The sequence below is a fragment of the Eubalaena glacialis genome, chromosome 3 (genome assembly GCF_028564815.1).
Source record: "Eubalaena glacialis isolate mEubGla1 chromosome 3, mEubGla1.1.hap2.+ XY, whole genome shotgun sequence".
Lineage (NCBI taxonomy): Eukaryota > Metazoa > Chordata > Mammalia > Artiodactyla > Balaenidae > Eubalaena > Eubalaena glacialis.
Genome location: NC_083718.1, coordinates 163,591,360 through 163,618,700, shown reverse-complemented (window position 1 = coordinate 163,618,700; position 27,341 = coordinate 163,591,360). Strand labels below are relative to the sequence as shown.

Below are 27,341 nucleotides of genomic sequence, written 5' to 3'. Positions count from 1 at the left end.
ATGCCACCCCGGCGCGCCTGCTCAGGAAGATGGGGGGATGATGGGACCCTGGGAGCGGCAGTGGCGGGGGTGGGGGCCTTCCCGACCTTGCTTGGTGACCAAGCTCTCCGCCCAGGCCTTTCCATTTCCTCAGCAGGGGGCGCCGCGGGCCGGAACATGCTGACGGACCTCCCAGAGCGGCCCTTCCGGCTTCCACCCCCTGTTCTGGGCGGTGGCGAGGGCCCGTGACGTCACAGGAGGCGGGGCCAGCGCCTTTGCCGGTGCTGGAGCCGCCATTGGAGCCGGCTTGGCTTGCGGGCTCCGCTGAGGAGTGGGAGGTTGGGCCGCAGTTAAAGTCGCGTCGGCTCCTGGTCCCTGGCCCTTCAGCGGCATGGCGTGCGGGGCGACGTTGAAGCGGCCCATGGAGTTCGAGGCGGCGCTGCTGAGCCCCGGCTCCCCGAAGCGGCGGCGCTGCGCCCCTCTGCCCGGCCCCACTCCGGGCCTCAGGCCCCCGGACGCCGAGCCGCCGCCGCTGCTTCAGACGCAGACCCCACCGCCGACTCTGCAGCAGCCCGCCCCGCCCGGCAGCGAGCGGCGCCTTCCAACCCCGGGTAACCTACGCTGCGGGCTTGGCAGGAAGCCAGGCCTAGGCATTTTTTTGAAGGGGGTGGGGGAGGGAAGGTCATGAACGCTAGGCTAATTCACTCGCGGACCCCTTCTTTGCCCTGAGAAAAGGGAACTGGGGTGTCGCTGGGCCTGGTCGCTTCCGGGGATGGGAGACATCCGGGAGGCGTAGGGGGGCCACAGTGTCGGTTTTCGGTTTTCTTGGAGCTGGAGAGCCTAGAGGGGTGGGCAGGAGGAAGATGGGAATATCCCCGGCCGCTCGGGGCCCTCGCAGCCCCCGTAGCCCTTCCTGCGTCCGCTGCCCGCGCCTGCACTGAGCCACCCTGCAGATCCAGTGGGCCATGGAAAATTGGATTCCGCTCACGAACCCGGCCTTGAGGGTGTGGGGTTGGGGGCGGGTTGCTGGGAGGGGGCCTGAGTGCGTGCTGTGCAGCACTGTGCTGTGGCTTGTAGGGAGACCTGATTTCCAGAAGTCTTTAGGGACCTCAGGCCGCCGTCGAAGTCGTGGAATCCGATTTCAACCTGTTTCTAAGAGACTGGCCCTGTTCTTTTATTGTATGACTGTGGTCCTGTACCATATATGGCTTGAAATCGGTAGGTCGTTAGCTAGAATTTGAGAATCCTTAAACATACAGAGGTTCTGGAAGCAGGAATTCAACCATCCGTAACAGAGAGATTCTCCTTCAATAGGGATTCCACATAGGCCAAGGAAAGAGAAGAACTGGTGTGACAATAAAGTTAAAAAAAAAAAAAAAAAAAACCCGAACCCCTAACCATTGTGCAGGAGTAGAGGGGAAAGTGCATCAGAATGAATAGTTAGCAGTTTTAAAGGGCTCCCGGAAATGCGGGGCCGGGCGGGGGGTGCCTCAAAACTGGACTTTGGCAAGTCATTTCTTTGTGTGGGTTTTTCTATTCCTCAAGCGTTGTCAAAACCTTGAGGTTGCCTTAAAATCATTCTTTTCTTGCCCCTTTTCAGTTACCAGTGTCTTTAGCCATTATTTCCTCCTCCCTCTGTGTATCCACGATGCAGATTTGAGGCCCTCATCCTCTCACACCAAGATCCCAGCAGTTGCCAGCCAGGCTCTCCTAGGCACTGTATCCTTACTCGTGTTCACCTTATCTCTTCTTTATCCTGGCATTCAAAGGATTTATCAACTCTAACCATTTCTTACCTAGTCAGTCTTTTATACATTTTTTCCCCAAACTATGCCTTTGCTCTTTTCCCCCAGACCCACTTGGCTGTGCCTGTATCATGTCTTCCATCGTGATGTTTTCACCTTCTGTTTGCTAATCCAAATACAGTCATTTCTTCAAGTCTTCCATCATTACCTGACTAACCCTGCTCCATAAGGAACTCTATTCTACTTTAAATTCCCTGATCACTTATTGTTTCAAAGCCTTATGTACTGAATGAAATAATGTTTGCAAAAGCAGGGTACATAGATGTCCTCTTGAAGTGATATTTTTTTCTTCCACTGCTCCTACAGATACCCAAGGATAGTCACATAATCTTTCTGGATCTCTCTTCTGCAAAATAGAATTAATACTTGCCCTATCTGTCTCGATGGAATTTATGTAAATGTTTTATTTCTTCCAATACTACCCTCTAGATTAATTTTATGGTAGTTCACAACATAGCAAATGCTTACTAAGTGATTGTTCAATGTATTTGGAAGCCTAAATATGGCAGGGTGCTGTAATGGGGTCGCTGTTGTTTTAATCTTAAAATTTAATTTTTGCATAGATTTCTTGGTCATTTTGTGTTAAAATATTTTATTAAAAATATTCATTTGTAAAGGTTGATCAGTTATGGTTCTGTCATGAAAGAAACTGAATAATTTGGTGCTTTGGCTGAAGTGAAAGATGCCTTCTGGATTAAAAAGGAAGAATGGGGAGGAAATATTAATTGCTATACAAAAAGAAAGAATAAAGCCAACTAATAGAAAAGTGAATTTAAAAATCAGTGACTTCATATCAAAATATCCTAGTTGTTAACTCAAAAGTTCTCTCAGAAATAGTCAAGAAACTATGTTCTTACTAAACTTAAAAAAAAAAAAGATATGTATCATAGCATTTTTTTATGGAAGGAGCCTATAAAATTAAGCCTTTCATTGCTTAAAGGAGCTAGATGGATACCAGACATGGAAGGGGTTTGCTGACCTCCAGGAAATGTTTGTAAACATGGAGGGAGTCTAGATGCAAAGCAGTTAATTGATCATGACTTGAGGGTTGGAGAATAACTTCCAGAAAGAGGTAGCATTTTAGCTGGGTCTTGAATAATGTTGGGGGGAGAGACTGCCCCAGTTCAAGCAAAGGAAAACTGCTAGAGCAAAGGCTAGAAAACCCACAGGTTAAGGAAAGGATAGTTTAATGCAACTCGGTTGTAGTGGAACTGGAAAAATAATTTGGGGCCAAGTCTTGGAAGGCATGGAATGCCATGTTCAAGAGTTTGAATTTGGTCTGTAGCAACTAGGAGTCATTGTAAAATTTTGAAGATGGGCTTAGTCTGATATAAGCTGGAAGCACAACCTCAAATAATAACGGGAGGCAAGAATTTAAATTATTATCCACTGTTAAAATGAAATTTGCATTTTTCTTTTTTTTAAAAAAAAATGCCTTGGCCTGCTTGGGAAGAAAGTCACAGCTACTTCTTTTTCTCCTGTGCATACCATGTTTAGATTCTTGGACTTCCCAGTCCTTCTACCAGCCTTAATGTTGTATCTTTCCATTTGTTCACTTTGCTGTACAGGAGGCAGTTAGAAGTTTATCAAAGACCTTCTGTTCTCATGAGCATTGTCCTCATGCTTGTCCTTTCTTGTTTCAAGTCTTTGCAGTTCCTTACATCCTTGTATTGATTCTGACAAGTATGTGCTTGGAGAATAACGCATTTTAAAGATGAAGCAAGGACTTCATAAATTCAGGGATCTAAAATATGATCTTCATAGCATTCTGAAAGGAAAGCTTTGCTAATCCTGCATTGTTCCAGTGTTCAGGCTTGAGAGTTCTGGAGTTTAGCTACTTGTGGAGCTACTTTGAGTTCATGTCAGTCCCTGGACTGTACCATCACCTGTTATGACATTGTTAATGTCTTTGGTGTTGATTCTCACAACTTTATTGGGTAGGCATTTAACATTTGTTTTGAAGTACTAGGCTAAAGATCCTGAATGATTTCCCAAGGTCATAGTCACATAGGTAGGAAGAAGCAAAATGGCATTATTAACACTTACCCCCCGTTAAAAAAAAATTGTTATAGCAAAGTATATATTAGAATAATGTGAGTGGGGGGGGTGATATAATTTCCTGGTTTTTGTTTTTTATAAGGAGGCTTTATGATCTGGAAAGTGAATACATATTCTATCAAAAAACCCCAAAAAACTTGTTGAAAACCACATCTTTCCAGATTCTGTGTTGTTTCTAGGAGTGGCCTTCAAGGTGGTTAGTGATTTGTGTTCCCTGGACTCCGTTTAATAGCGTTAACAAATTAGTTTATGATTACCTTGACACAGAATAGTAATCTGAATCCTACCAAATATTGCCTCTTATAGGATCAGAAAATTCTTTTCTAAGCTCTGACCATCAGTTCCAAGCAGTAACCTCAGGTCTTCTCTTGGTCAGTGTCCAGGCTGTGAACATAATGTTTTCTGCTCTCCTCTTCCCCAAAGATCTTGAATCCCAAACAGGACAAGAGTTTCATTGTTAGAAGGCCTTGGTATAAGAGACTCGTTCCTAATACCCTTGTTTGTGAAGTTGTGCAACTCAGAGGAGATCAAAAATAGCTTCTTATTAGGTGAAGGAGCTAAGGATGGTTTTGTTTGTTGCTGTAAGTTGTCCTACTTAATCCTACAGCAAACAGCAGATCTGGTCTTCATTGTCACAGGAAAAGAAGCAAAGGGAACTACCTGGGTGGTTTATGCCAAAATAGCTGCTATCCTATGTATTACTGAAATAGTGGCAACAAGAGGCAACACTTTGGGGATTATAGGAGGAGTGCTTTATCTGGTATAAACACTTTTGTTAATATAACATGGGAGGAGGGACAAGAAGCTTGAAGAAGTAACACAGTAAAGTGAATGCTCAAGTGTGTTTCTTTTTTATTAGAGCAAATTTTTCAGAACATAAAACAAGAATATAGTCGTTATCAGAGGTGGAGACATTTAGAAGTTGTTCTTAATCAGAGTGAAGCTTGTACTTCGGAAAGTCAGCCTCACTCCTCAGCTCTCACAGCACCTAGTTCGCCAGGTAAGCATGTTTTAGTGTGCACCATCCATTTAAGAGTTTGTAAGTGGTAATTAAAATGATGGTTTCCTAAACCAGAATTGATTTTATCTAAACTAATAAAATTGGTAAAGTGTATTCATTGTATTACTACTTATAAATACTTTTAAAACCATGGAGTCATGAAATTGCAAAAGACCTTAGATTGATTTGATTGGACTTCCTTCCACCCAATTCAAGAGTACCCTCTATAACTGCAGCATATAATACCGTAGCCAGTAGCCACATGTAGCTGTTTAATTTTAAATTACTTAAAATTTAATAAAATTTTAATTCGGTTTCTCGCTGCGGTAGCCATATTTCAAGTACTTAGTAGTCACGTGTAGCTGTTGTATTAGACAGCACTATAGAACATTTCCGTTATTGCAGAAAGTTGTGTGACAGCACTGCTCTGTAACATTGACAGGTGGTCAGAGAGGATGGCTCAAAAATAGAATCTCAGGGTTGGAAGGAACTTTCATGGTCACATAGTTCAGCCATGAGTCTTGCCTGCCATATCCCTGTAAATAGTCAACAGGCCAGGGCCCAAACATCACCACTGGTGGTGGACTCTGCCTACTTTAACAGTAGAGGAGTTTGTTTCCTCACAGAATATTCTACTTTATAACAGTTCTAAGAGTTATTAAAAATTACCTTGATTAAAACTTGTCTCCTGGGCTTCCCTGGTGGCGCAGTGGTTGAGAATCTGCCTGCCAATGCAGGGGACACGGGTTCGAGCCCTGGTCTGGGAAGATCCCACATGCCGCGGAGCAACTAGGCCCGTGAGCCACAACTACTGAGCCTGCGCTTCTGGAGCCTGTGCTCCGCAACGAGAGGCCACGATAGTGAGAGGCCCACGCACCGCGATGAAGAGTGGCCCCCGCTTGCCACAACTAGAGAAAGCTCTCGCACAGAAACGAAGACCCAACACAGCCATCCATCCATAACTAACTAACTAACTAGCTAACTAACTAACTAACTAACTAACTAACAAAACTTGTCTCCTTACAGAACACAGATTGATGTTGGCCAGGAGATAGGGGGAGCGGGGAATGGGGACAAACTGCTTAATGGGTAAGGGGTGTTATTTGGAGTGGTGGAAATATTTTGAAACTAGATAGGGGTGGTGGTTGTACAACATTATGACTATACTAAATGCCACTGAATTGTTCAGTTTTAAAATGGTTCGTTTTCTGTGAATTTCACCTCAAATAATTTTTTTAAAAATTGTCCTCTTGGGGACTTCCCTGGTAGTCCAGTGGATAAGACTCCGTGCTCCCAATGCAGGGGACACGGGTTTGATCCCTGCTCAGGGAACTAAGATCCCACATGCCGCATGCCACACGGCGTGGGCAAAAAAAAAAAAATTTGTCCTCTTGGGACTTCCCTTGTGGCACGGCGGTTGGGAATCTGCCTGCCAATGCAGGGGACACGGGTTCGATCCCTGGTCCGGGAAGATCCCACATGCCATGGAGCAACTAAGCCTCTGCGCCACAGCTACTGAGCCTGCGCTCTAGAGCCCGTGAGCCACAACTACTGAGCCTGCATGCCACAACTACTGAAGCCCGTGCGCCTAGAGCCCGTGCTCCACAACCCGAGAAGCCACCACAGTGGGAAGCCCACGCACCGCAACAAAGAGTAGCCCCTGCTCGCCACAACTAGAGAAAGCCCACGCACAGCAACAAAGACCCAATGCAGCCAAAAATAAATACATTTAAAAAAAAAAAAATTGTCCTCTTAAAACCCGAAGGTCTTGACCCTCAAACAACACCCTTTCCAATTAATTGCTCTTGCCCATACATGAGTGATAGATCTTTCAGTGGTTGTAGCTAGCAAGTCTCTCCTTAATATTCTCTTTGGATTTTAGTAATATCATTTTGAAGTAATAAAATATGTTACAGGTAGAGAAACAATTATAAATAATTACTGACTAGATGTTTTGCAGGTTTTACTTGTAGAGAAAAAATTTTGGTTTAAGCGAAAAACGATTTGTTTCAAGACGTTAACAGGTTTATAGACTAAGAGGGCTGAAGAAACAGATTCCAGGCTGAGCTTTGAGGAAAACTCAGAACTGGGCCGCCAACAGAGCTGCTGCTTTTATCATGATCAGGAAGCCAATTTCCATCCGGCATCCCAGGGGAAATTTTGGTTTCCAGCTGCAATCTCATGAACATTTCATTTTTCTCAGCCTAGTTTCAAAAGGGATCAAGGATGAGATGTGTAGTGCCTAATCATCTCCTTCTGTCATTCGTCAGTGACTTAGCTAACAGTTTTTTATATTGGGCAAGTCAGCCATTTCTTATCAGAATCACCTGTGGAACTTAAAAGATGCCTAAGCCCTACCCCAGAATTAAATCAGCATACGTATCTTTTTTGTTGTTGTTAATTCTACAGATAATTATAATGCACCACCATGATTAAACATAGGTGTAGATGATCTCCAAGGATCTGGGTAGCTCTTATATCGTGAATCTACTTTCTCTAATTCAGACTAGAGGCTTTATATCAGCTTTAACCTTTTTGTTCTTGTCCTTTACCAAGTGAGCATTCTGTATGGCCTCGGATCATTATGGCATCAGAACTGTTTTTCTGTGTGCAGATCATTTAGCACACCTGAATATACTTTCCTCCTACTTCTTAATTTACCTTCAGCCTTGCCTTGTAGAATGAATGTCAGAATTTTGTGAAACTATTCCATGTAAAGTAGTGGAAAATATCATTTTTCTAAACAATTTTTATATCCTAGGACTCTTTGCATAGTTACTAATTCAGAACCCTAGAGCTAGAATGTATTATGTAAACTAGATATGTCTTTTGGCCAGGTTCCTCCTGGATGAAGAAGGACCAGCCCACCTTTACCCTCCGACAAGTTGGAATAATATGTGAGCGTCTCTTAAAAGACTATGAAGATAAAATTCGGGAGGAATATGAGCAAATCCTCAATACCAAACTAGCAGGTAGGCTGAGGCAGTGGCTATGCCATTGTTAATAGGGTTCTGTAAGGATTAATCCCAGTTAAGTAAATGGTAACTTAGAAAAAGCGGTAAGACTGAATACCAGAAGGTTTAATGAATTGTGAGTATTAAGTTTCTCTCTTTGGTTACTCTCTTTTGGATTCTAAACATTTTATTTATACATTGTATGGAAGGACTTTTCATTTACATTTCTGAAACAAGATAAGCCAAGCTTTTCTTTCAAGAATTTTCCATATGAATAAAGGGATCGAGTAGGTTATTCGGGCAAGCTGGTGGGTAAACAGGTGGTAGGAATCATGCTGACCTCCCAACAGGTGGCTGGGAAGAGTATAGTCAACACATTCAGACTTCCTGGTGGGAGTCACTTTGTGGATGTGGGAAGTCAGGCATCCTGTGATTTAGAGGTACTTTAAAGTCTGGAAAGCACTGCTCAGGCTAGAACAAAGAGTGATTAGTGATGGCAACCAGTAGACCCTTTTGTGAAAGGAAGGGATCTAAATCAGGAATAGGAAGTAGTACCTGTTTAGTGAAAGAAGGTGATGTTGTGATCAGAGAGGTTTTAGGCAACAGCTTCTTCCTGTAACAGTATTGTTTCCTCATGTGGTGGCCCACACCACAGAATGTTAATTGGTCGGCTTTAAATTGAGAACTGTTGATTTAACAACAGAGTTAAATGAATTTCTTTATAGTAACATTTTTTTGATCCTTTAATATACTAACAATGTGTATTATAAGAAGTAGCTGTAGTATGTCATTCCCCTATTCTACCCCCACTCCAAAATTGTTTAGACCAGCTGGCTGTAAGTCACTTCTGTGTTCATGGATGTCAGACTACCTTCTGTCTTTCTACTGAGTTTCCCTTCAGAAGGTACTTCTGTGGAACTGTCTGCAATTACGTAATGTGGAATTTTCTCTTAGCTTTCTAGCCATTCCACCTCTATCACTCAGTGTGTATGTTGAAATTTATAGAAAAGATAGAGTGCAGAAAAGAGCTTCAAGCTTCATGTCCTATAGGAGATATACTAAAATTTGCTGGCTTGTGGTAGTGAGCACAGCTGTCTATCTTGGGAAGCCATTAGCAGGAGATGGAATTACAGCAGGGGTGAGATTATTAGGAAAATGTTAGCAATGATCAGTGACCAAACCTAGGAGCCAGGGATTTGGCTCTGGGACCTAAGAGAAAGGAACAGATCTCAGAGTGACCATTATAAGTAGGGTCTGAGAGTGGATAATATAAACTGGGAAGCTAGATGTGATTCTGACGCTTGATTCTTGAAAAACTGTGGGAGAGTTTCTGGGGATAGTATACACTGTCTTTCCCCTCACAGAACAATATGAATCTTTTGTGAAATTCACACATGATCAGATTATGCGACGATATGGGACAAGGCCAACAAGCTGTAAGTATTGCCAAGTTTTTCATTGAATTTTTCAACTTCCAAGAGCAAGATTTTGACACTGAGTACCTTGTCTCCTGAGAGCAGAAAGCCCCTGTGAAGTAAAATAATAGATAACATTTAAAGAATACTTATATGTCCAGCACTGTGCTAAACCCTTTAAATCCTCACAAAGTTTATTTAATCCACAATTACCTGTTGGGGAGGAACTATTCCTAGTCCCAGTTTACAGGTAAGGATAGCATTTAAAGAATTTAAATAATTTGTCCAGGCTCATACAGCTAGTGGTTCAGCCAGGATTAAAACCCCAGGTGGTCTCACTTCAGTGCCAATTTGTTTAATACCTGGCTTTTCCCTCAGAAAGGTGGTTTCAATTGTTTATTTATGAAAGTTGAGTCCTTAAGCTAGTTTATCAAGTGTGTGGTCAGAATTTCTTAATTCTAAACATCTTGCAACTACCCGTTACTCAAAACATAAATTATAAATAGCTATATATGTGAACTGAATCTGAGTCAGGTTTCTTAAATTCTTGCGAATTTAGGACCTCTTTAGTGGTGATTGATATCCTCTACTGTTTATCACATTTACTGTTAGTTAATATTAAAAAAGCATGACACTATATTTTTAGTATTCTTACACTCGTTTGTTTTTTATTCCTAATTTATAGACGTGTCCTGAAGCTTTCTTGCATATCTGGGTACCAGGTTTGACCTCAAGAGATGGCTGCTGTACACTTTTTGCAACTGGTTTGATATCACATTTCAGCTCCAACTTTGCATCCTGAGAACACTTAAATGTTTCTGCAGGTCCATTTTATACAACTTGAAAGACCTTAAAACTTTCCGGTTGCCACAAGCATATCTTTCTTTTCTGCTCATCCAATAAACAGCTGTGCCCTACTGTGATAGATTTTCCAAACAAAAATACCTGGAGCAGCAGTTTAGCAAAATATGCCCTCAGTGGCACTCAACAAATGGAGTTTCCCCAAGCACAGTTCTGTAAGAAGTGTGTGTGAGAGTGTGTGTATGTGTGTGTATGTGTATTTTAAGTTATTATTTGTATTGTGCAAATTTTTTTGATCTTGGGGATTCTGGCTGTGAATTTGATGCACGACAATTATGGTTAAAAACATTTCCTTGGTCTACAGAAGATCATTAATGTTTTGTGACCATATAAGTTGTAACAGTGGATTGTTTTCTGTGTAGGTGTTATTGTTAAATACAGGGACTGTTTCCAGGCACAGAATATGAATCATAAGTTAGGATGGACATTAGATGTGATTATGACGACATAGCAAAGGTCTGTGGTCCTAGGTCTACAAATGCGTGGTGAGGAATTAGAACAAACCCGAGACAGGCCATTTGACACATGACTCTGCCTAGCTGTGTTAGACCATTACTTTGACTCCAAGCCTTAAAATACCCACGTGGAGTCTGTGCTCACCTCATTCACACAAGGAGCTCCCTGGACACTGAACCTCTAAGAAGGAAAGGAGTCTCCTCTGGAGCAGGAGCAGCAGGGTTTGCTTGGGAGCTTGACAAAGGTGAGCATGGGGCTGGGCCATGCCCCGGAGGCACTGCTACTTGGGAGGCGCCACTTCACCTTTCTATCAGTTATTAAAAATAGAATTTGGATCCTTTGGTCAGGTTCCCCCAAATTCTTTTAAGAGATGTCCATGTTCAATTGCTTGAGCTTTGTTTTGGCAACCCCCTGCCTGAAGTTGCTTACAGACTGTTCTTCACCTTATTTCCAAGGCTGAGGAACAGAAAGTAGCCTCTGTTTTGAGGAGGTGGAAGTTAAGTATACATTTATTTTTTACTGTGACTTGTTCAGGACCACGTTTTACAAAATGCCTTGTTTCCTTTATTATTGTTTCTGGAAAGGAAAGTTCTATTAAAATTGTTTTAGTTTGAATATAGAATAGTTTTTTTAATTAAGGCTTATTTTGAAAAAAACAGTTTAATTCAAATGTATGCCAGTACCTTCCAAAGTAAGGTAATATTCAGAGACAGTTGTCCTGATCAGATGGCTTAGAGAAGTTTCTGGAATATTCACATTCGAAGATTCCTTATTAATGAATGTCTTTGACTTAAATCTAACCAAAAACTGCAACATTATTCTTTGTACATTTTCATTATATAGTGTTAACAAGCTTAGTTGCAAACAAATAAAATACTTAAGCTATTTGTTTACCTTGCCTTCTTAATACTGTGATAATGTTTATTAATTCAAATAATTTATGTGAGGCTGCTATAACCATTTCCCTATTTCAGCATTACATTTAAGATTTAAAGACTTTTTAAAGCCCAGAAGTGATCTTTTAATAATTAAAGAATTATTTTTACTTCATATTTGAAGGGCAGTGTGTTTCATCTCTTCTTTTTCCAGGGTAGTCACTTGTTCCTGGAAGAGGAGAATAGCAGTGGCTGTAATGCGAGTGGCCTTACAGTGGGATAGTCACCCCAAAACAAGGGCAGGGCGTCTGTGGGAGCCATCCGAAGTCCTGAAGGATGGGCCAGGAATGGGCAACGCTGCCTCACTGAAGTCTTCTTGTTACAGAATCAGTGTGATATGTTCACTCACTCTTGCAGGTGTCAGCCCCATTCCTACTAAATGGCTGCTGGGTGGGAAATAGAGTAGGTTTCTATAAGGAAAATGACAGACATTCTGTCACTGCAACTAGTGTTGTTAAGCTGTTTTATTATCATATAGTTGCCCTTTGGGGCCACAGAGTAAGACCACACCACCATGGCTGGGTTTTGGGATCTCTTCAAAAGGGACTGGACATGTTTGTTTAATGTTCTATGCAGAGAAAAGATGACTCCTAGGTCAGAAAATGGGGACCTGTAAGGTAAGCCTTAGACTAGTGAAAGGTGTTTTTTCCTAGACCTTGATTTCTAGGGCTTGAACGTAGGGGCATTCCCAGGTAGGGAAGTGCCTTTGTCTCATGGAAATAGGTCAAGGCCCAGGGAAGAAGTCAACCTACAGAGACCGTAAGGATGGGCCAGGACCTGTGGTCTCAGAAGATTTGTATCTAGTGAGCTAGTTAAAATTTTTTTCTGTTTGAATTCCATTCATTGTCTTTTAGTAAAGTCTTCACCTTAAGGGAAATGAAAGGAGTAGGTGTCCCTGCATACCTAGGTCAGAGGAGTACAGGGGAGATTAAAGTTTGTGAGGCAGTCATAATTGTCAAGAGCTCCCAGGAAAAGAAGAACATCAGAAGACACATGAACTTGGGCCAACTTTCCACACACGGTGAATCTTCTCTGCCCACCAGGGAGGATTGGTTGTTTAGAATAGTAGCTAAAGGAATGGCCTTTGGATGTTTGTAGCCCTAGAGTTTAGTCTGCTTTGCCACTAATTTGCTATGTGAGCCTTGCCAAGCTACTGAACTTTCTGAGCCACAGTTTCCTTATCTGTAAAATGAGGGTTAATTGTATGTACATCATTGGGGTTTGTTTTCAAATAGATTAAACTAAATAGTCCATGTAAAGAAAGTATATTTAGCACAGGTTGGGGCATATAATATGCACTTGAAAATGTTACAGCAGGTTTCTTTACAGTGGTCTTCATCAGATCTGAAGACCAAACCCTTCTTTCTGCAGTGGTGATTCTCAACTTTCCAGAACGAATAGCCCGTTGTTAACATCAAATCTCACATTCTCTTATTAGAATTTGTACTTTTTAAGTGTTTGACTAAAAAATAAAAGATGAATGACAAGTGAATTCAGTAATGCCTTTCAGTGAATCTGTATTTTGTTACTCAGCAGGGATCAGCAAACTATGACCTATTTTTTGTAAATAAAGTTATATTGGAACACTGCCACGCCTATTTGTTTGCATCTGTGGCTGCTTTCATACTGCAACTCCAGAGCAAGAGACAGTATGGACCACAGAGTTGAAAATACTCTCTGGCCCTTTATAGAAAAGTGTGTGGGCCCCTGCACTGTAGCATTGATAGACACTTGAGAAAGCTCACAAACAAGGCAAATTTGGTGCATCATGGATGGGGGAGTCACACCTCAGGTTGAGGTATGATGAAAAATTCTGCTTACAAATGTAAACTGGTTGCCAAAGTGAACATCTTACAGAAAGAGCTAATGAACTTTTTAGAGTAATGATTCTCTAGGATGAGGACAGGGAGCATACTCTTTAGAATGACCAGTTTTATCTTTAGCATACTTAATTTTGAAATTTTAGTTACAAAGGTGGGTGTGAGAATTTTATGTTTATCAGAAGATAGCATGGGTTTAAAGATAGTTTGTTAAATACTGTTAAGGAACAGTGACTTCTGTGCTGCCCTGGTGGTTCTTCCCTTGAAAAAGCCTTCAAAGTATGTGTAGTCTCCTATAGCTGCAGTTGTCCCCATCAGTCCATGAGGCTCCTAAAAGCGTAGTTCAGGCACCCAGGGGCTTTTTCCAGATTGGCAAATGCCTTAAGAGGAAGAGATGCTTTGAGTTCTAGGCTCTCTGGGTTCTTATCTAGATTTTGGCTCAGTAATTCCTCATTACCTAGTTAGCCTTTTTATGCTTTTAAGAAAATGATTTTTATATTTCAACTGTTGTCTAGTTGGTCTTAGCAGTAGGTGGATCCACATTTCCTGAGGCATGGTACCCAGTGTGCCTTCATGTTAATGGGAGAAAAGTAGGGAAAGACATGTTTATATTGGCTTTTGAATTTTTCAGTCATTCAGCAAGCATTACTGGTGTCTTCTGAGTTATGTATTTATGGAGGACAGATACATGTATTTTTAAATTTATTTATTGTTTATTTTTCTGCCACACCGAGCAGCTTGTGGGATGTTAGTTCCCTGACCAGGGATCAAACCCGGGCCCATGGCAGTGAGAGCACCGAGTCTTAACCACTGGACCGCCAGGGAATACCCTATGAGTTTTAAAAGCCTGACAAGTTCTGTTAAGTAGCCCTAGTCTGTCTTATATCCCCAGTATCTTTTTTTTTTTTTAATTTTTATTTGTTTTTTTGGCTGCGTTGGGTCTTCGTTGCTGCACGCAGGCTTTCTCTAGTTGCGTCGAGCAGGGGCTACTCTTCGTTGCAGTGGGCGGGCTTCTCATTGCAGTGGCTTTTCTTGTTGCGGAGCATGGGTTCTAGGCGTGTGGGCTTCAGTAGTTGTGGCATGTGGGCTCAGTAGTTGTGGCTCTAGAGCGTCAGGCTCAGTAGTTGTGGCGCACGGGCTTAGTTGCTCCACAGCATGTGGGATCTTCCTGGACCAGGGCTCGAACCCACGTCCCCTGCATTGGCAGGCGGATTCTTAACCGCTGCGCCACCAGGGAAGCCCAATCCACCTATTCTTAAAGGTTCTGGTTAGCTCTTGCATGGAATATTAAATTTTCCGCTCAAACTGTCATTTTTCATGGTGCTCCTGTTCTTTTGCCTGGAATTAACACCTTCTCACTTGACAAATGGCCTACTCAAGTGGCAGTTGTCTTTCTGCTCCCTTCTTGAAGGCAGTGTTACTTAGTCATTTGATGAATGTTTATTGAGCATCTACTATTTGCCAAGTACTGTTCTGGGCACTAGGAATATATCACTGAGCTGGACAGACAAGGTCCCTTCTCTCATGGTGCTTAACACTGTTGTGAGGCAAGAAAGGCAAACTAGTACACTGTTTCATCCAAGATTTAAAAGTGTTTGAAGAAAATAAAATGGGAATGATAGAGAGTAACTGAATGCCTAAATTAGGTGGTAAGAGAGACCTTTCTGAGGAAGGTAAACGTGTAATGCATTTATGGGTCTACATGACTCTTCCACTATACTGAGCCCTTAGTAGCACCTTGAGCTATTATCTATCTATTCTTGGCTCTTAAATCATGAGTGACTAAATGAATTATGTGGCTACTCCTCCCCTTTTCCAGTAGTCAGTGCACTACCTGAAACTCTTCCTTAACTCTCAGATCAAATTACTTTAAGCCTTCTGCAGGTTGTCTCTGCAGCCAAGGTAAGAGAGATGCTGTCCTTACCCTAGAGAGGCTCACAGTCTCTGGGCAGGAATGTGATGAAACTTCCTTTGGTAAGTATTCTGTGCACCTGGACAGAGAAATCAGGGTGTTTCCAGGGGAAGGCCACTCTCAGCAGCTTCCCTCCAGGTAGTTTTAATTACCCTGATCTGTACTCAGGAAAGCTGACTAGTAAATCTATATTGGTCTATAAAACCAGACTCCAGTGTGTTAATTTATGATGAGAAATATGTCAGGTGCAGTAGACTGCCCCATTGGCCTTAGTGTGTTTTCTTCATGTAATCATATCACTTGGGAAGCCTAATTAAAGTCAAGAGATAGCTCCACATATCAGAATGAGGGGAGTTTAATTCTAGGGATGGAATGTTTACCAACATCAGATTACCCCTACCACAAGCCTGGCACAGCTTTCCTCCCCACTTCAGTTTGCTTCAGTGATTCCTGGTTCTGTTGCATCTTCGACTTGATATTTTATCTACCCCCAAATGGCATGATTTTACTTTTTTTTTTTTTTTGGGCCACACCACGCTGCATGTGGGATCTTAGTTCTCCAACCAGGGATGGAACCCACGCCCCCTGCATTGGAAGCGCAGAGTCTTAACCACTGGACTGCCAGGGAAGTCCCTTTTTTACTTTTTTAAACAGTCGCTCTGATTTCCATTATATTCCAGGCCTTGGGACCCATTACTTTCTTTTTCAGATTACTTTGCTTATTGCTTTTGTTGAATCTATCCTATAGCTCTGGCTTGGGGGTGAGGGTGGGGGGTAAGTTTCCAAACTCACTGACTTACCGAAATGTGCTAGGATCCTCAGGCTACCCAGTTTATTCAAATCTGTGTGACAGTGGTATCAGATACAGACCTAAAGTTCCCAATGTGCTAAATTATAGGTGGCCTACCTGTAGAAAGGTAGCGTTAAAAGCTTTTCTCGGGTTATGACTGAGGTGTGTAAACATGAGGGAATCCTATAGGTCAAGGACAGAAGTCCAGTGAATGGAGACCCAGGGGGACGTTAAATGGCCTGTGACCGTCCACGCAGCAGCTGAGGCTAGTTTTCAGAGGAGTGGGAATAGGGGCCTTCAATTAACATTGAGCCATCCTCTTATGCTTTGAAGATGGGAGCAAGGCTCTATCGCGGAAGAACAGGTCGCTGGACCCCGCGGCGAACGCCTAGTCCTGTTCCACCGGTTCTCTGAGCCTCGGGTTCCCGAATACAGAATGAAGAAGGCGACAGCTCAGGCTTGCCTCTCTGCGCATAAAACCCTTTGATTTCGTTGTAAAACTACACTTCCACGTGAGGAGCTTAGAACAAGGAAAATAAAAGATAAATGACGGGCGTTACAAGAGCCGGCAACCCGCCCCTAACGGCCGATTTACAACACTCGTAACGCAAAGCGTAGGAATCCAAGCGGGCGCCCGTGGTGAGACTAGCAACGGCGCAGGCTCCGTTCTGACGTAGGGTTTTCTGGGAATTGTAGTTTTCCCATCTTTGCGGGAGACGAGACGACCTGTCACCGACATCTTTGCACAGCCGCGCCGACACCGGGGCTGAATGCACGGTCCATTGGAGGGGGTCGGCGTATCAACAGTTAACAACATCTATAATAGGCAACAATATATAACAGGGCTGGTGGGACTTCAACATAGGCCTAGTAAATGCTCAGGAATTCGGGAAGCTTTCACAGAAAACCGTGCGATAACCCATGCGGACGGATTAACGCATTCGCCTGGGAGACAGTGGGAAGGTAGCAAGTGGGATCACTACAGGCAGAAGAAACTGCTCCTACAGAGTTTGTAAGCATGAGAGCAATTCTGGATGGCTGAGAACACCAGGGTATTGAGTAGGGGTTGGTGAACAATGGGATCTGACGATTTAGAAATGGGAAGAAATCAGATCATGGTCTTGAATACCAAACCCAAGAATTTGGACCTTTTCTTGAATACACCTCACACGCAGCCCAAACAATATGAATGACCCCCTCCTTTGCGTTCTCCCTTATTTTGTTCATCTTTGTTTTATCACTTACCACAGCATTCTGGCTATGTCTTCGTCCCAAGAGCTCAACAAGGATCATGGCCGTGTGATAAGAGCTCAGGAAGTGTTTTTTGAATGATCAGATTTCAGTTTTTAGAAAGGCAATTAGCAACATTAAGAAGAGAGGGTAAGAAGAGAGCAAGGCTGGATGTAAAAAACCATCAGAGTTCAAAGTAAATTGCTTTTCCAGCCTGCAATTTTCCCTCCAACCAAGGGTTGAAATCTGGCAGCTCAAGGCCATTTCCATCCTGGGTTTTTTTGGTCAGCGCTTTAAAAAAAGAAAGATTAATTGCCCCACATTTTTAAAGTGGAATGTTTTCACACTTAAACAATAACAAAAGATTTCTGGCTTCTCTTGAAAAATTTGAAGACTTGACAATTTGGGGCCCTGATTCTTTTTTTTTTTTAATTTTATTTATTTATTTATTTATGGCTGTGTTGGGTCTTCGTTTCTGTGCGAGGGCTTTCTCTAGTTGTGGCAAGTGGGGGCCACTCTTCATCGCGGTGCGCGGGCCTCTCATTATCGCGGCCTCCCTTGTTGCGGAGCACAGGCTCCAGATGCGCAGGCTCAGTAATTGTGGCTCACGGGCCTAGTTGCTCCGTGGCATGTGGGATCTTCCCAGACCAGGGCTCAAACCCGTGTCCCCTGCATTGGCAGGCAGATTCTCAACCACTGCGCCACCAGGGAAGCCCCGAGGGGCCCTGATTCTTGACAGCAACAGAATGGAGCTGAGTAGCTGCTGCCCCCTTTAGACAGGACATATGCTCTTCAGATTGTCACATTCCCCAACACTCCTTCCATCCCTTAAACTGAGGCCAAGTACCAGTTACCATTTATCATGATGCTTTTGTTTTCATTTCTTTACAGTGAGCTAGCTCTGTTTGGCCTTGGAGGTGTTTAAGTTGCCCATCTTTGTACTAATCTATCCTGCCTGGTATCCGAGGAGTGATTCAATGAAATTAGTATTTTAGAAAGATTAGTCAGTGCAAAACAGACTGAAGTGAGGAGCCGGGAGGCAGAAAGGAAGAAAGAAATTGGAAACCTACTGAAGGAATATTTGAAAGAATTTGGCCAGTAATTAAATATTGGATGAAAGATGAGGAAAAGGCAAAATACAACTTCAGAGTTTCCTACCTGAATGGCTGGGAAGATGATATCACCAACATAAGAAAGTGGGAGAAGTGGAAGGGGTGGTGGTGATCACTACCTTGCTACCTCTAGTATTTTGTGGGCAAGGGCCATGAGTTACCAATTCCATAATCCTCCAGTATTGTGCCGGGCATGCATTAGGTGCCCAGGAAATTCTAGCTGAACTGAAACTGATCTCAGGTGCGGTATACCTGATGAGGGGGGAAGGAAGGGAGAATTGGAATGCTGGAACAAAACCAGAACGTTGTGGGACCTTAGGAATTCTCTCCAGAGTGGATGAACCTGGGGCTTGGGGATAGTTAATCCATTTTGGAGGAAAACCTATGCAAAAGTCCTGAAGCAGAGCAGGAATTTGGCATGCAAAAATGGAGACGGGATGGGGGGGAACGGTGTCATTCCAGGGGAAGGGAGAAAAAAAAAAATCAAAGAGACTGGATGGCAGGACTTTTTTCCTGAAGACACTGGAAGAGCAAGCTCTTGGTTGGAGCATTAGGCAGGGGATTTGGGACAATGAGGCTGGCAAGGTTGGAACGCCAGACTTCTCTAAACAGTTTTGAGAGCACATCACTTGAAAAGAAGTCTCCAGCCCCGAGCTGCTGCTGCTGCCCCCAGCTCCCCTGTGGCGGGGAGGGCACCAGGTCACTGCATCCAGAGGGGCCCAGAAGGGGAAGGAGGCATAGCCTCCACTGCAGCAGCTGCACCCACTATGCAGAGCATCAAGTGTGGGGTGGTAGGCGATGGGCTGTGGGCAAGACGTGCCAGCTCATCTGCTACACAACCACCGCCTTCCCCAAGGAGTACCTCCCCATAGCGTTCGACAGTTATAGCGCCTGCAGTGCCGGCGCACACTGAACCTGCACCTGTGGGGCACAGTGGGCCGGGAGGAGTAGGGCCGCCTCCACACACTCTCCTACCCTCAGACCAATGTTTGTCATCTGTTTCTCCACTGCCAGTCCGCCCTCCTATGAGAATGTGTGGCACAAGTGGCATCCAGAGGTGTGCCACCACTGCCCCGATGTGCCCATCCTCCTGGTGGGCACCAAGAAGGACCTGAGAGCCCAGCCTGACACCCTATGACGCCCGAAGGAGCACGGCCAGGTGCTGGCCAAGCAGATCCATACTGTGCGCTACCTCGAGTACTTGGCCCTGCAGCAGGATGGCATCAAGGAAGTGTTTGCTGAGGCTGTCCAGGCCGTGGTCAACCCCATGCCTAGCAAGCGTGGGTGGTCCTGTGTCCTCTTGTGACCCTGACACTCAGCTTGGAGGCTGCCCCTGCCCCCCACCAGTTGTGCCTTTGTGCCTTGTCTGCCCCCAGCTGTGCCTTTACGACTAATTCTGGCACCCCTTGCCAAGGGGGCTCCCCGAAAGCCTTTTCTCCTTAAGGAGGCCCAAAGGGAAAGGGGCTTTGGGCCCTGCCCCACTCTGCTTGGGAACATTAGGTATTCTCGAGAGCTCACCAAGGCCAAGGTCAGACCCCTCCCCAAAAAGCCAACCCAGCGCCCCCTCCCCACTTTCCTCTACTGACCAGTTGATCCAGCTTTCCACACAGATGTTGCTGCCTACTGTGGTGACTTCTCTCAGGTTAGGAGCTCTCAGCCATCCCTAACCTCTCCCTCGCTGCTCTTCAAATTGCTTCCCCCTCAAGATTCTCTCTCCCTTCCCCAGAGAAGGAGCCACAGAATCCTAAGATGAATGTGCCCTAACCTACCCCCCCGACCCCCCCCCACCCCGTGTGCTCAGGCCTTTTGCATCCACTGACTGACTCGGCCCCACCCCCACCCCCTCCGGGATCCAAGGGGCCCCACCTACTCCCATCAGCATCAATAAAACCTCCTGTCTCCAGGGGAAAAAAAAAGGAAAAGAAGTTCTCAGCCCAAACCCCCCAAAATAAATATTTATTTACAAGTTATTTATATGTACAACTAATGTAATATTATGCTCTTTATAAACATTAACACACAAACAAGAAATTAAAAAACACAAAAATTAGAAATATTCTAGTATTTTCTTCCCACTCCCGCAACGTATCGTATCACACACTGCCTATGTTACCTCCCCCCCCAGCCCCTCCCCCCCACCATCACTTCGGAGCCCCTGCTGTAATCAAAGGGAGCCTTTGGAGTTTCTGAAACAGAGGAGGGGCATGGTCTCTGACGACTTTCCCGAATCCGCAAAGTAAAAACAGACTGAGACATCAAAGAACTGCAATTGCCTTAGAGCGCTTTCCACGTGCCAGGAAACGCCTCAGTGCTTTAATATAACTCATTTAATCCCTAAAGCAACCCTACTCTGTACGTACCATTATTGTCTTTTAAGATATTTTTATCTTAAGATGAAACCGAGGCACAGTGAGGTTAAGAAACTTTGCCAGGCTGACACAGAAGTGGCGGAGCCAGAATTGGAACCCACCCTGGGTGGGTCCACACTCCATGAGCTTAACCGCTACTGGAGGGGGATGAGGGGGGCTCCCTTGGTTAAGTCCCTCACCAATCACTGCTGTCGTGAGAATCCAAGGTACAGCGCGAGGAGGCAGCAGGAAATCACTAACCGCCGGGCCACCTCTCACTCAGTTGTCTAGGCAAGCTCGGCTTATCCGCAGTCTCCGGAAGCCAACTCAGCCGGTCGCGCAGGCGCAGATCGACAGGCTTGGTTTCTATGGTTCCAGGGCGCGACTGCGGAAGGCAGGTCGGCTCCCGTCGTCGCGCTGCAAGCGTCGCGCTGCGGGCTTCCTTTGCGGCAGGCCTCATTGTCGCCTGAGGATCTTCTAGTAGCGGCGGCCAGCAAGGAGTCAAGGGCACGGCTCCTAGACGGTAGGGGCTGCGTTTGTTTGCGGGGCGATTGAGCCTAAGGAGCTTCCTTCCGAGATCTCTTTAACAGATTTCCTCTTGGCTTGCTGGGTGTCCGTTCTCCCTGGCCGTGTTTTCTGCTTTTCCAGGCCTCTTGGTCCACACAGCCAGTGTCACCGAAGCTTGTAGACCGCGCGTCTCTCGGCTCTCTTTCCAGGTTAACGTAGCTTTCTGCCGGACTCATACTTTGGCCTTCTGTTTCTTAACCTGAAGTCCACGCCCCTTGTCCCGGCTTGCATGGCCCTGCGGGATTTGGGTCCCATCAACCTCTTCAGCTCGTTTCGTTCTTCCCGACATGCACTCTGCGCTCCAGCCACGTCTGGGTGCTCAGTGTCCCCCAAACATACCCAGCACCTCCGGCTGTAACTCGTGCTGTGTGTGCCCTACTGGACTACTCTGCTCACGCAGCTTCACTTGGCAAGCGCAACCCATATCAAAGGCACTTTCCAGTCTCCTGGGCAGAATTGGTGCTTCCTCCTTCGAGCTCTACCTCTTGTGCTCTTCCATTGGGTTCCCAATTCCACATGTGTGTCCCCATTTTAGTGCTTAGGTTGCAGCTGCTTTTCCTCCCCATCCCAGTGTCTGGAACGTTATTACTAAGCAAATGACTGAAAGAATGGGTAGAAAAATTTTAGATTACATTCATTTGTAAATCTGCCACTCATAGGTAACTATTGACCCTTTTTTGTGCTTTCTTCCAGTCTTCTTTTGCAGGCAGTTTTGTTTTTTTGGGGGGGGCATTATTGTAATCCCCCCCCTTTTTTTTTCATTCAATATTCAAGTGTATGTTTCATGTGTATTATTCTTTTCCCCTCATGTTCTACCAAATAGGTACCAGATTTGATTATCCATTTCTCTATTGTTGCACTTTAAAGTTGTTTGAAATTCTTTTTTTTTTCCAACAGTTACTGAGCTCCTACCTGGTCCCTGCCCTCAAGGCACTCATTGTTCAGTAGGGGAGGCATTCATGTAGATAGTGCATTACAGGGGTGTGCTAAGTACAATGAAAAGTCGATGATGCTGTGCTAACACAGGAGGGACATACCCATTTCAGGATGGCTTCTTAGAAGTGTCATCTAAGTTATATGGATCGAAAAATGTAAAGAAATGTTTTCATGCTTGTGCTTTTTTGTTTATTTCAGTTATTTCTTCAGATCTATCTCAAAGAATTGGGATTACTGAGTCAAAATATAAACACTTTTTTTAACTTGATAAAAATGACCTTAACAATATAGAGGATTTTAATGCATTGTTTTTTAGTTCTAGTTGTCTTTTCCTTGAGTTTTGTGAAAGCACAGAAATTGCTCATCTACCGTAAACTGGAAGAACCTGTCTAATGAAAAAGTTTGGGGAGAAGTTGGGAGAGTAGTATAAAATATCTTTCTTGAGAGCTGTGTATCTAAATTATTTCATTTTTTTCAGAAGTTTCTCATTTGATTGGAATTTTACGGCATTCTTTCTTTCTTTTTCTTCCATTTCAGCCATGCCTTTCTTTGATGTGCAGAAAAGGCTGGGTCTTGACTTAGACCGCTGGATGACAATCCAGAGTGCTGAGCAGCCTCACAAGATTGCAGGTCGATGCCATGCTTTTGAAAAAGAATGGATAGAGTGTGCACATGGTATTGGTGGTATTCGCGCGGAGAAAGAGTGCAAGATAGAATTCGATGATTTCGTAGAGTGTCTGCTTCGACAGAAAACGGTGAGGAAGTGATGGAGACAGGCACTGAATTACTTCCTCATTTCTTTGGGGCTACTTTTAAGTGCTTTTAATTGGTCACTGGACATTAGTTTGCCCAATGTGAATTGGCAAAACTTTTGTGGTGAAACTCCTTCCCTACTTAGGTACCATGTCAAGGAAGTTAGAAGCCTTCAGATCTGAGAAGGGCCTCTTATTCCTCAGTGTTCTTCCTAATGTTCTCACATATTTTCCTTAGCATTGTACCCTGCTGCAGCGACCAGGTTAGAAATTGCATGTGTATATTTCCATTTTTGCGTAGGCTATAAAGTAAAGAATACCAACCAGCATTGGGTGTTTGTCCTTGAAAATCTTTGGGTGAATATATTTCAAATTCATCAAACCCTCATTGGGGAAGAGATTAAAATCCTGTAGATCTATTACACTGAAACTGATAAAACAATCTCTGGATTGATTTCTACTCTGGGGAGGATGAAGGTGTTAATGAGATTGCTTTAGGTGAGCCTGACCAAAAATGCAGGGGGAAAAAAAAGTTAATAGCATGGTGTCTACTTCCTCAAGAGTTGAATGAATTGCATAACATGTAGGGCCCTGTTCTCCCTTAGAGAAGAAATCTTTGGCTGTGGGCCGTCATTTTGCCTATTTCTGTGCTCCAGATATAACAAATATAAATGTTTTTATTACTCTTAACTCCTTGGGGTTCAGGGATACATTTTAGATTTTCAGTTAAATGTTTCTCAAAGTTACCTGTATCAAAATTTTAAAATTTCTTGTCTTTTATAATCTGCTCTTGGCATTTGGATTATGTGAAGCCAAATTTGGAAGGAATGAAGGGGTGTCAGGTAATAATTTTGTATTGATCTCTAAAGGAATATTGATCATTGAGTAATATTGTAGTATTACTGAGGGACAAGGAGTGGGTCATGGTTGGCCACCTACCAGCTATTTAGTTCACAATATGTCTTAACTTGTCTTCTGCGGGCCCCACTTATTCCTTGCTCAGATTAAGACTTTACTCATTATGGAAAATTAACACCAAGAAGAGACAGTGTGATGAGACGGGAAGAACATTAGATTGGGAGTTTGGAGAGCTTGATTTTGATGCTGGTTTTGCCACCACTAGTTTCGTGACTTTGAGCAAGTCATTTCTCTTCTAGTCTTGGTTTCCTTATCTGGAAATATAAAGTGTTACTCTAAGGTCACTCCTCATCCTGTGAATTTATGAACAGATATGTTACCATTTTGGAGGTCATCTAAGTGAAGAAGCTAGTGAATCAAGGAATTAGAATCAAGCACTCTTCTAAGTTCTTAGAATGTAATAATGCATATATTTCTTACAGTAACCTCCTGTGAGATGCATTACGTTTATTTTCCCCACTGTGTGATTAAAAAGTTGAAGCAAGGAAATATTAAGGCCATTACCTAAGGTCATATAGCCCAGTAAGAGGTGGAAATGGCATTTGAACCTGGCAGTGCCGGTTCCAGACCCTGTGCTTGTATCCAGAACACCAAGTGGTGATTGGTTCTAGCTGGGAGAAAGATTTGACATATGATGGTGTGATAGCTCAGCCATGACTAGTCTGTTGGGAGACTCTTTAATAGAGAAATGTTAAGAATACAGTTTTTATTATTTATTTATTTACTTATTTATAAAATAAATTTATTTATTTATTTATTTATTTTATTTTTGGCTGCATTGAGTCTTCGTTGCTGCACACGGTCTTTCTCTAGTTGCAGCGAGCAGGGGCTCTTTGTTGTGGTGCGCAGGCTTCTCATTACGGTGGCTTCTCTTGTTGCGGAGCACGGGCTCTAGGTTCATGGGCTTCAGTAGTTGTGGTGCACGGGCCTAGTTGCCCCGCGGCATGTGGGATCTTCCCAGACCAGGGCTCGAACCCGTGTCCCCTGCATTGGCAGGCACACTCTCAATCACTGCGCCACCAGGGAAGCCAAAGAATACAGTTTTTAAAATGGTTATTGTTGGGGCTTCCCTGGTGGCGCAGTGGTTGAGAGTGTGCCTGCCAATGCAGGGGACACGGGTTCGAGCCCTGGTCTGGGAAGATCCCACATGCCGCGGGGCAGCTAGGCCCGTGAGCCACAACTACTGAGCCTGCGCGTCTGGAGCCTGTGCTCCGCAACAAGAGAGGCCGCGATAATGTGAGGCCCGTGCACCGCGGTGAAGAGTGGCCCCCACTTGCCGCAACTAGAGAAAGCCCTTGCACAGAAATGAAGACCCAACACATCCATAAATAAATAAATAAATAAAAATAAATAAAAATGGTTATTGTTTATATTAGTATTTAGGATACCTAGAGTTTTTTTTCCTGCTGAAGTTACATCCTAATTCTTTTTTTTTTTTTTTTTTTATTTTATTTTATTTTTGGCTGCATTGGGTCTTCATTGCAGTGCGCGGGCTTCTCACTGTGGTGGCTTCTCTTGTTGCAGAGCACGGGCTCTAGAGCGCAGGCTCAGCAGTTGTGGCGCACAGGCTTAGTTGCTCCGCGGCATGTGGGATCTTCCCTTCCCGGACCAAGGCTCGAACCTGTGTCCCCTGCGTTGGCAGGCGGATTCTTAACCACTGCGCCACCAGGGAAGCCCCCTAACTAATTCTTTAAAGTTCATGGGATGTTTAATTGGACATACTACCTTTTCATGCCTTTGTGAAAACCTAGTCATTCACTCAGAAAATATTTATTGGATCACCTATTCTGTCAGGAACTATTCCAGGTACCGGAAATATAGCAGTAAGCAAAAGCCTCTGCCCTAATGGAGCTTATATGCAGGGCAGTGGGGCAGGGGTGGGGGTGACAGTGAGTGGTGGGATACAGAAAATTTACAAACAAGGGAAGATAGTGTGTCAGGTGTTGATAAGTGCAGTGGTGAAAATAAACAGGAGAAGGATAGGAAGCAGAAGGCATGTATGCTCTTTTAAATAGAGTGCTACAAAAAGAGCTCAGTGATAGAAGACATTTGAGCAGAGACTTTGAGATAGTGAACCACATGCACATGAGGGAAGAATGTTCCGGGCAGAGGAAACAGCAAGTGGAAGGGTCTCTGAGCTGGAGCAGAGAGCCGGGGGAAGGGTATTAAGAGATAAAGTCAGAGACGTGGGCTTTTTAAGTCATTCCAGGGAAGGAGTCAGCTTTTCCTCTCAGTAAGATGAAAGCTGTTGGGTTTTGAGCCACGGAATAGCGCAGTCAGGATTAGTAAGTCTGTTTTCCATGTCACGGAATCCATGGATTAGGGTTCTCATACAATCTTGAATAGCATGGCTTTCCTCTATTGGGAATGTCCTACTGAGGAGAAGAGGCAGAACTCAAGGCTCTGCCTATCTGAGTGACTAAGTAGCTGAGCACATACCACTTCTCTCTTTCAGTGTGGTCCAGAGACCTCATTTGGCTATTTCTGCTTCATTCATACCCAGTGAACAGTCACCAGCAGCAGTGCCACCTTCACATAGAGAGGTCAGGAATATATAAGCTGTGAGATGATCTCAGCTTTTAATATTTTAAAAGATTTTAATATACACAAGTATACCTCTTAAAGCCTTTGGATCTGTATTGTTTTTGTAAATACCTGTATCCCTGTATATCATAGGAACATTTTAGTTATTAGTTTTCAGGAGATATTATTATATATACCAGAAATTTATTTGTTAAAAGCTTGGGAAATCGGTTCCTTAAAGAAGGGATTTATCCCAGAGGCCCTCTAGGATGAAAAACTTCCATAGTTTAAAAATGAAACCAATTTTTTATTCAGCTTCTCCAGCCCTCACTTTCCAGTGCATATCTTCCCCAAGTTTAAATACTTTCTTCCTTTGACAGATGAAACGTCTGAGTGCCATCAAGAGGCAGCGGGATAAGCTAATAAAGGAAGGGAAGTACACACCTCCACCTCAGCACCTGGGCAAGGAGGATCCTCGGCCCTGAGCAGAGCAGCTGCCGGTGGCTGGAGGCTGATTTTCACGTTCTCTCTTCTCTGCTGGAAACTTTACGTACTGAAAACCCTTTTGTGAAAGTGTCTAAAAATAAAGGATTGCTCTATCCTATTTGTTCTATATTCTCATGGATCATACTTCTCTATACTGAGGTTGCAACCTATTTTTTAAGTTTGAGAAAATGCGTTTATCTTAAAAATTAGCATCTAGGGAATAATAAGCAGCATTTAACGAATGCTTACTATGTAGATACTTTAAATATGGTAACTCATTTAAGAAGTTGCAGTGTTCCTTACTGTTTGATTCTGGTTTATTTTCTGTAAAGCACCAACTTGGGCCGGGAGGGAGAGGCAGTACAGAGGGTGGTTGTGTGTTTAAAGTCTGTGAAGTGTAACTTTAAGGCTAAGAAAATGCTAAGTTCAGATAACCTCATTTTGAAGAGGCAACACCATTGTTTCAGTTTGCCATCAGTGTTGT

General features: G+C 43.8%; 2 protein-coding genes and 1 pseudogene across 3 annotated transcripts; all 3 read left to right on the top strand.

Annotated features, from left to right (window-relative positions):
* Nucleotides 1–262: 262 nt before the first annotated feature.
* On the top strand, nt 263–10,034 carry AKIRIN1 (akirin 1). Of its 2 annotated transcripts, XM_061186754.1 has the most exons (5): nt 263–590; nt 4,702–4,842; nt 7,680–7,814; nt 9,161–9,232; nt 9,897–10,034. In XM_061186754.1, the coding sequence occupies exons 1-5, from the start codon at nt 371–373 to the stop codon at nt 9,905–9,907; spliced, it is 579 nt and encodes a 192-aa protein (XP_061042737.1). In that variant the 5' UTR covers nt 263–370; the 3' UTR covers nt 9,908–10,034. The 2 variants fall into 2 exon arrangements, with proteins under 2 accessions (XP_061042737.1, XP_061042736.1); XM_061186753.1 differs by lacking the exon at nt 9,897–10,034 and having other exon boundaries at nt 9,161–9,258.
* Nucleotides 10,035–19,094: 9,060 nt separating this feature from the next.
* Nucleotides 19,095–19,633, top strand: LOC133088708 (rho-related GTP-binding protein RhoG-like; annotated as a pseudogene).
* Nucleotides 19,634–21,091: 1,458 nt separating this feature from the next.
* NDUFS5 (NADH:ubiquinone oxidoreductase subunit S5) lies at nt 21,092–26,975 on the top strand. The gene is made up of 3 exons (XM_061186751.1): nt 21,092–21,198; nt 22,716–22,933; nt 26,752–26,975. Exons 2-3 carry the CDS (start codon nt 22,718–22,720, stop codon nt 26,854–26,856), a joined length of 321 nt encoding a protein of 106 aa, XP_061042734.1. The 5' UTR covers nt 21,092–21,198; nt 22,716–22,717; the 3' UTR covers nt 26,857–26,975.
* The last annotated feature ends 366 nt before the right edge of the window (nt 26,976–27,341 follow it).

Coding starts and splice junctions, on each gene's coding strand:
- AKIRIN1 (XM_061186753.1), top strand. CDS start 371: ATGGCGTGCGGGGCGACGTTGAAGCGGCCCATGGAGTTCGAGGCGGCG. Junction 4,843..7,679: donor CACAGCACCTAGTTCGCCAG/GTAAGCATGTTT, acceptor TCTTTTGGCCAG/GTTCCTCCTGGATGAAGAAG. Junction 7,815..9,160: donor CCTCAATACCAAACTAGCAG/GTAGGCTGAGGC, acceptor TTCCCCTCACAG/AACAATATGAATCTTTTGTG.
- NDUFS5 (XM_061186751.1), top strand. CDS start 22,718: ATGCCTTTCTTTGATGTGCAGAAAAGGCTGGGTCTTGACTTAGACCGC. Junction 22,934..26,751: donor GTCTGCTTCGACAGAAAACG/GTGAGGAAGTGA, acceptor TTCCTTTGACAG/ATGAAACGTCTGAGTGCCAT.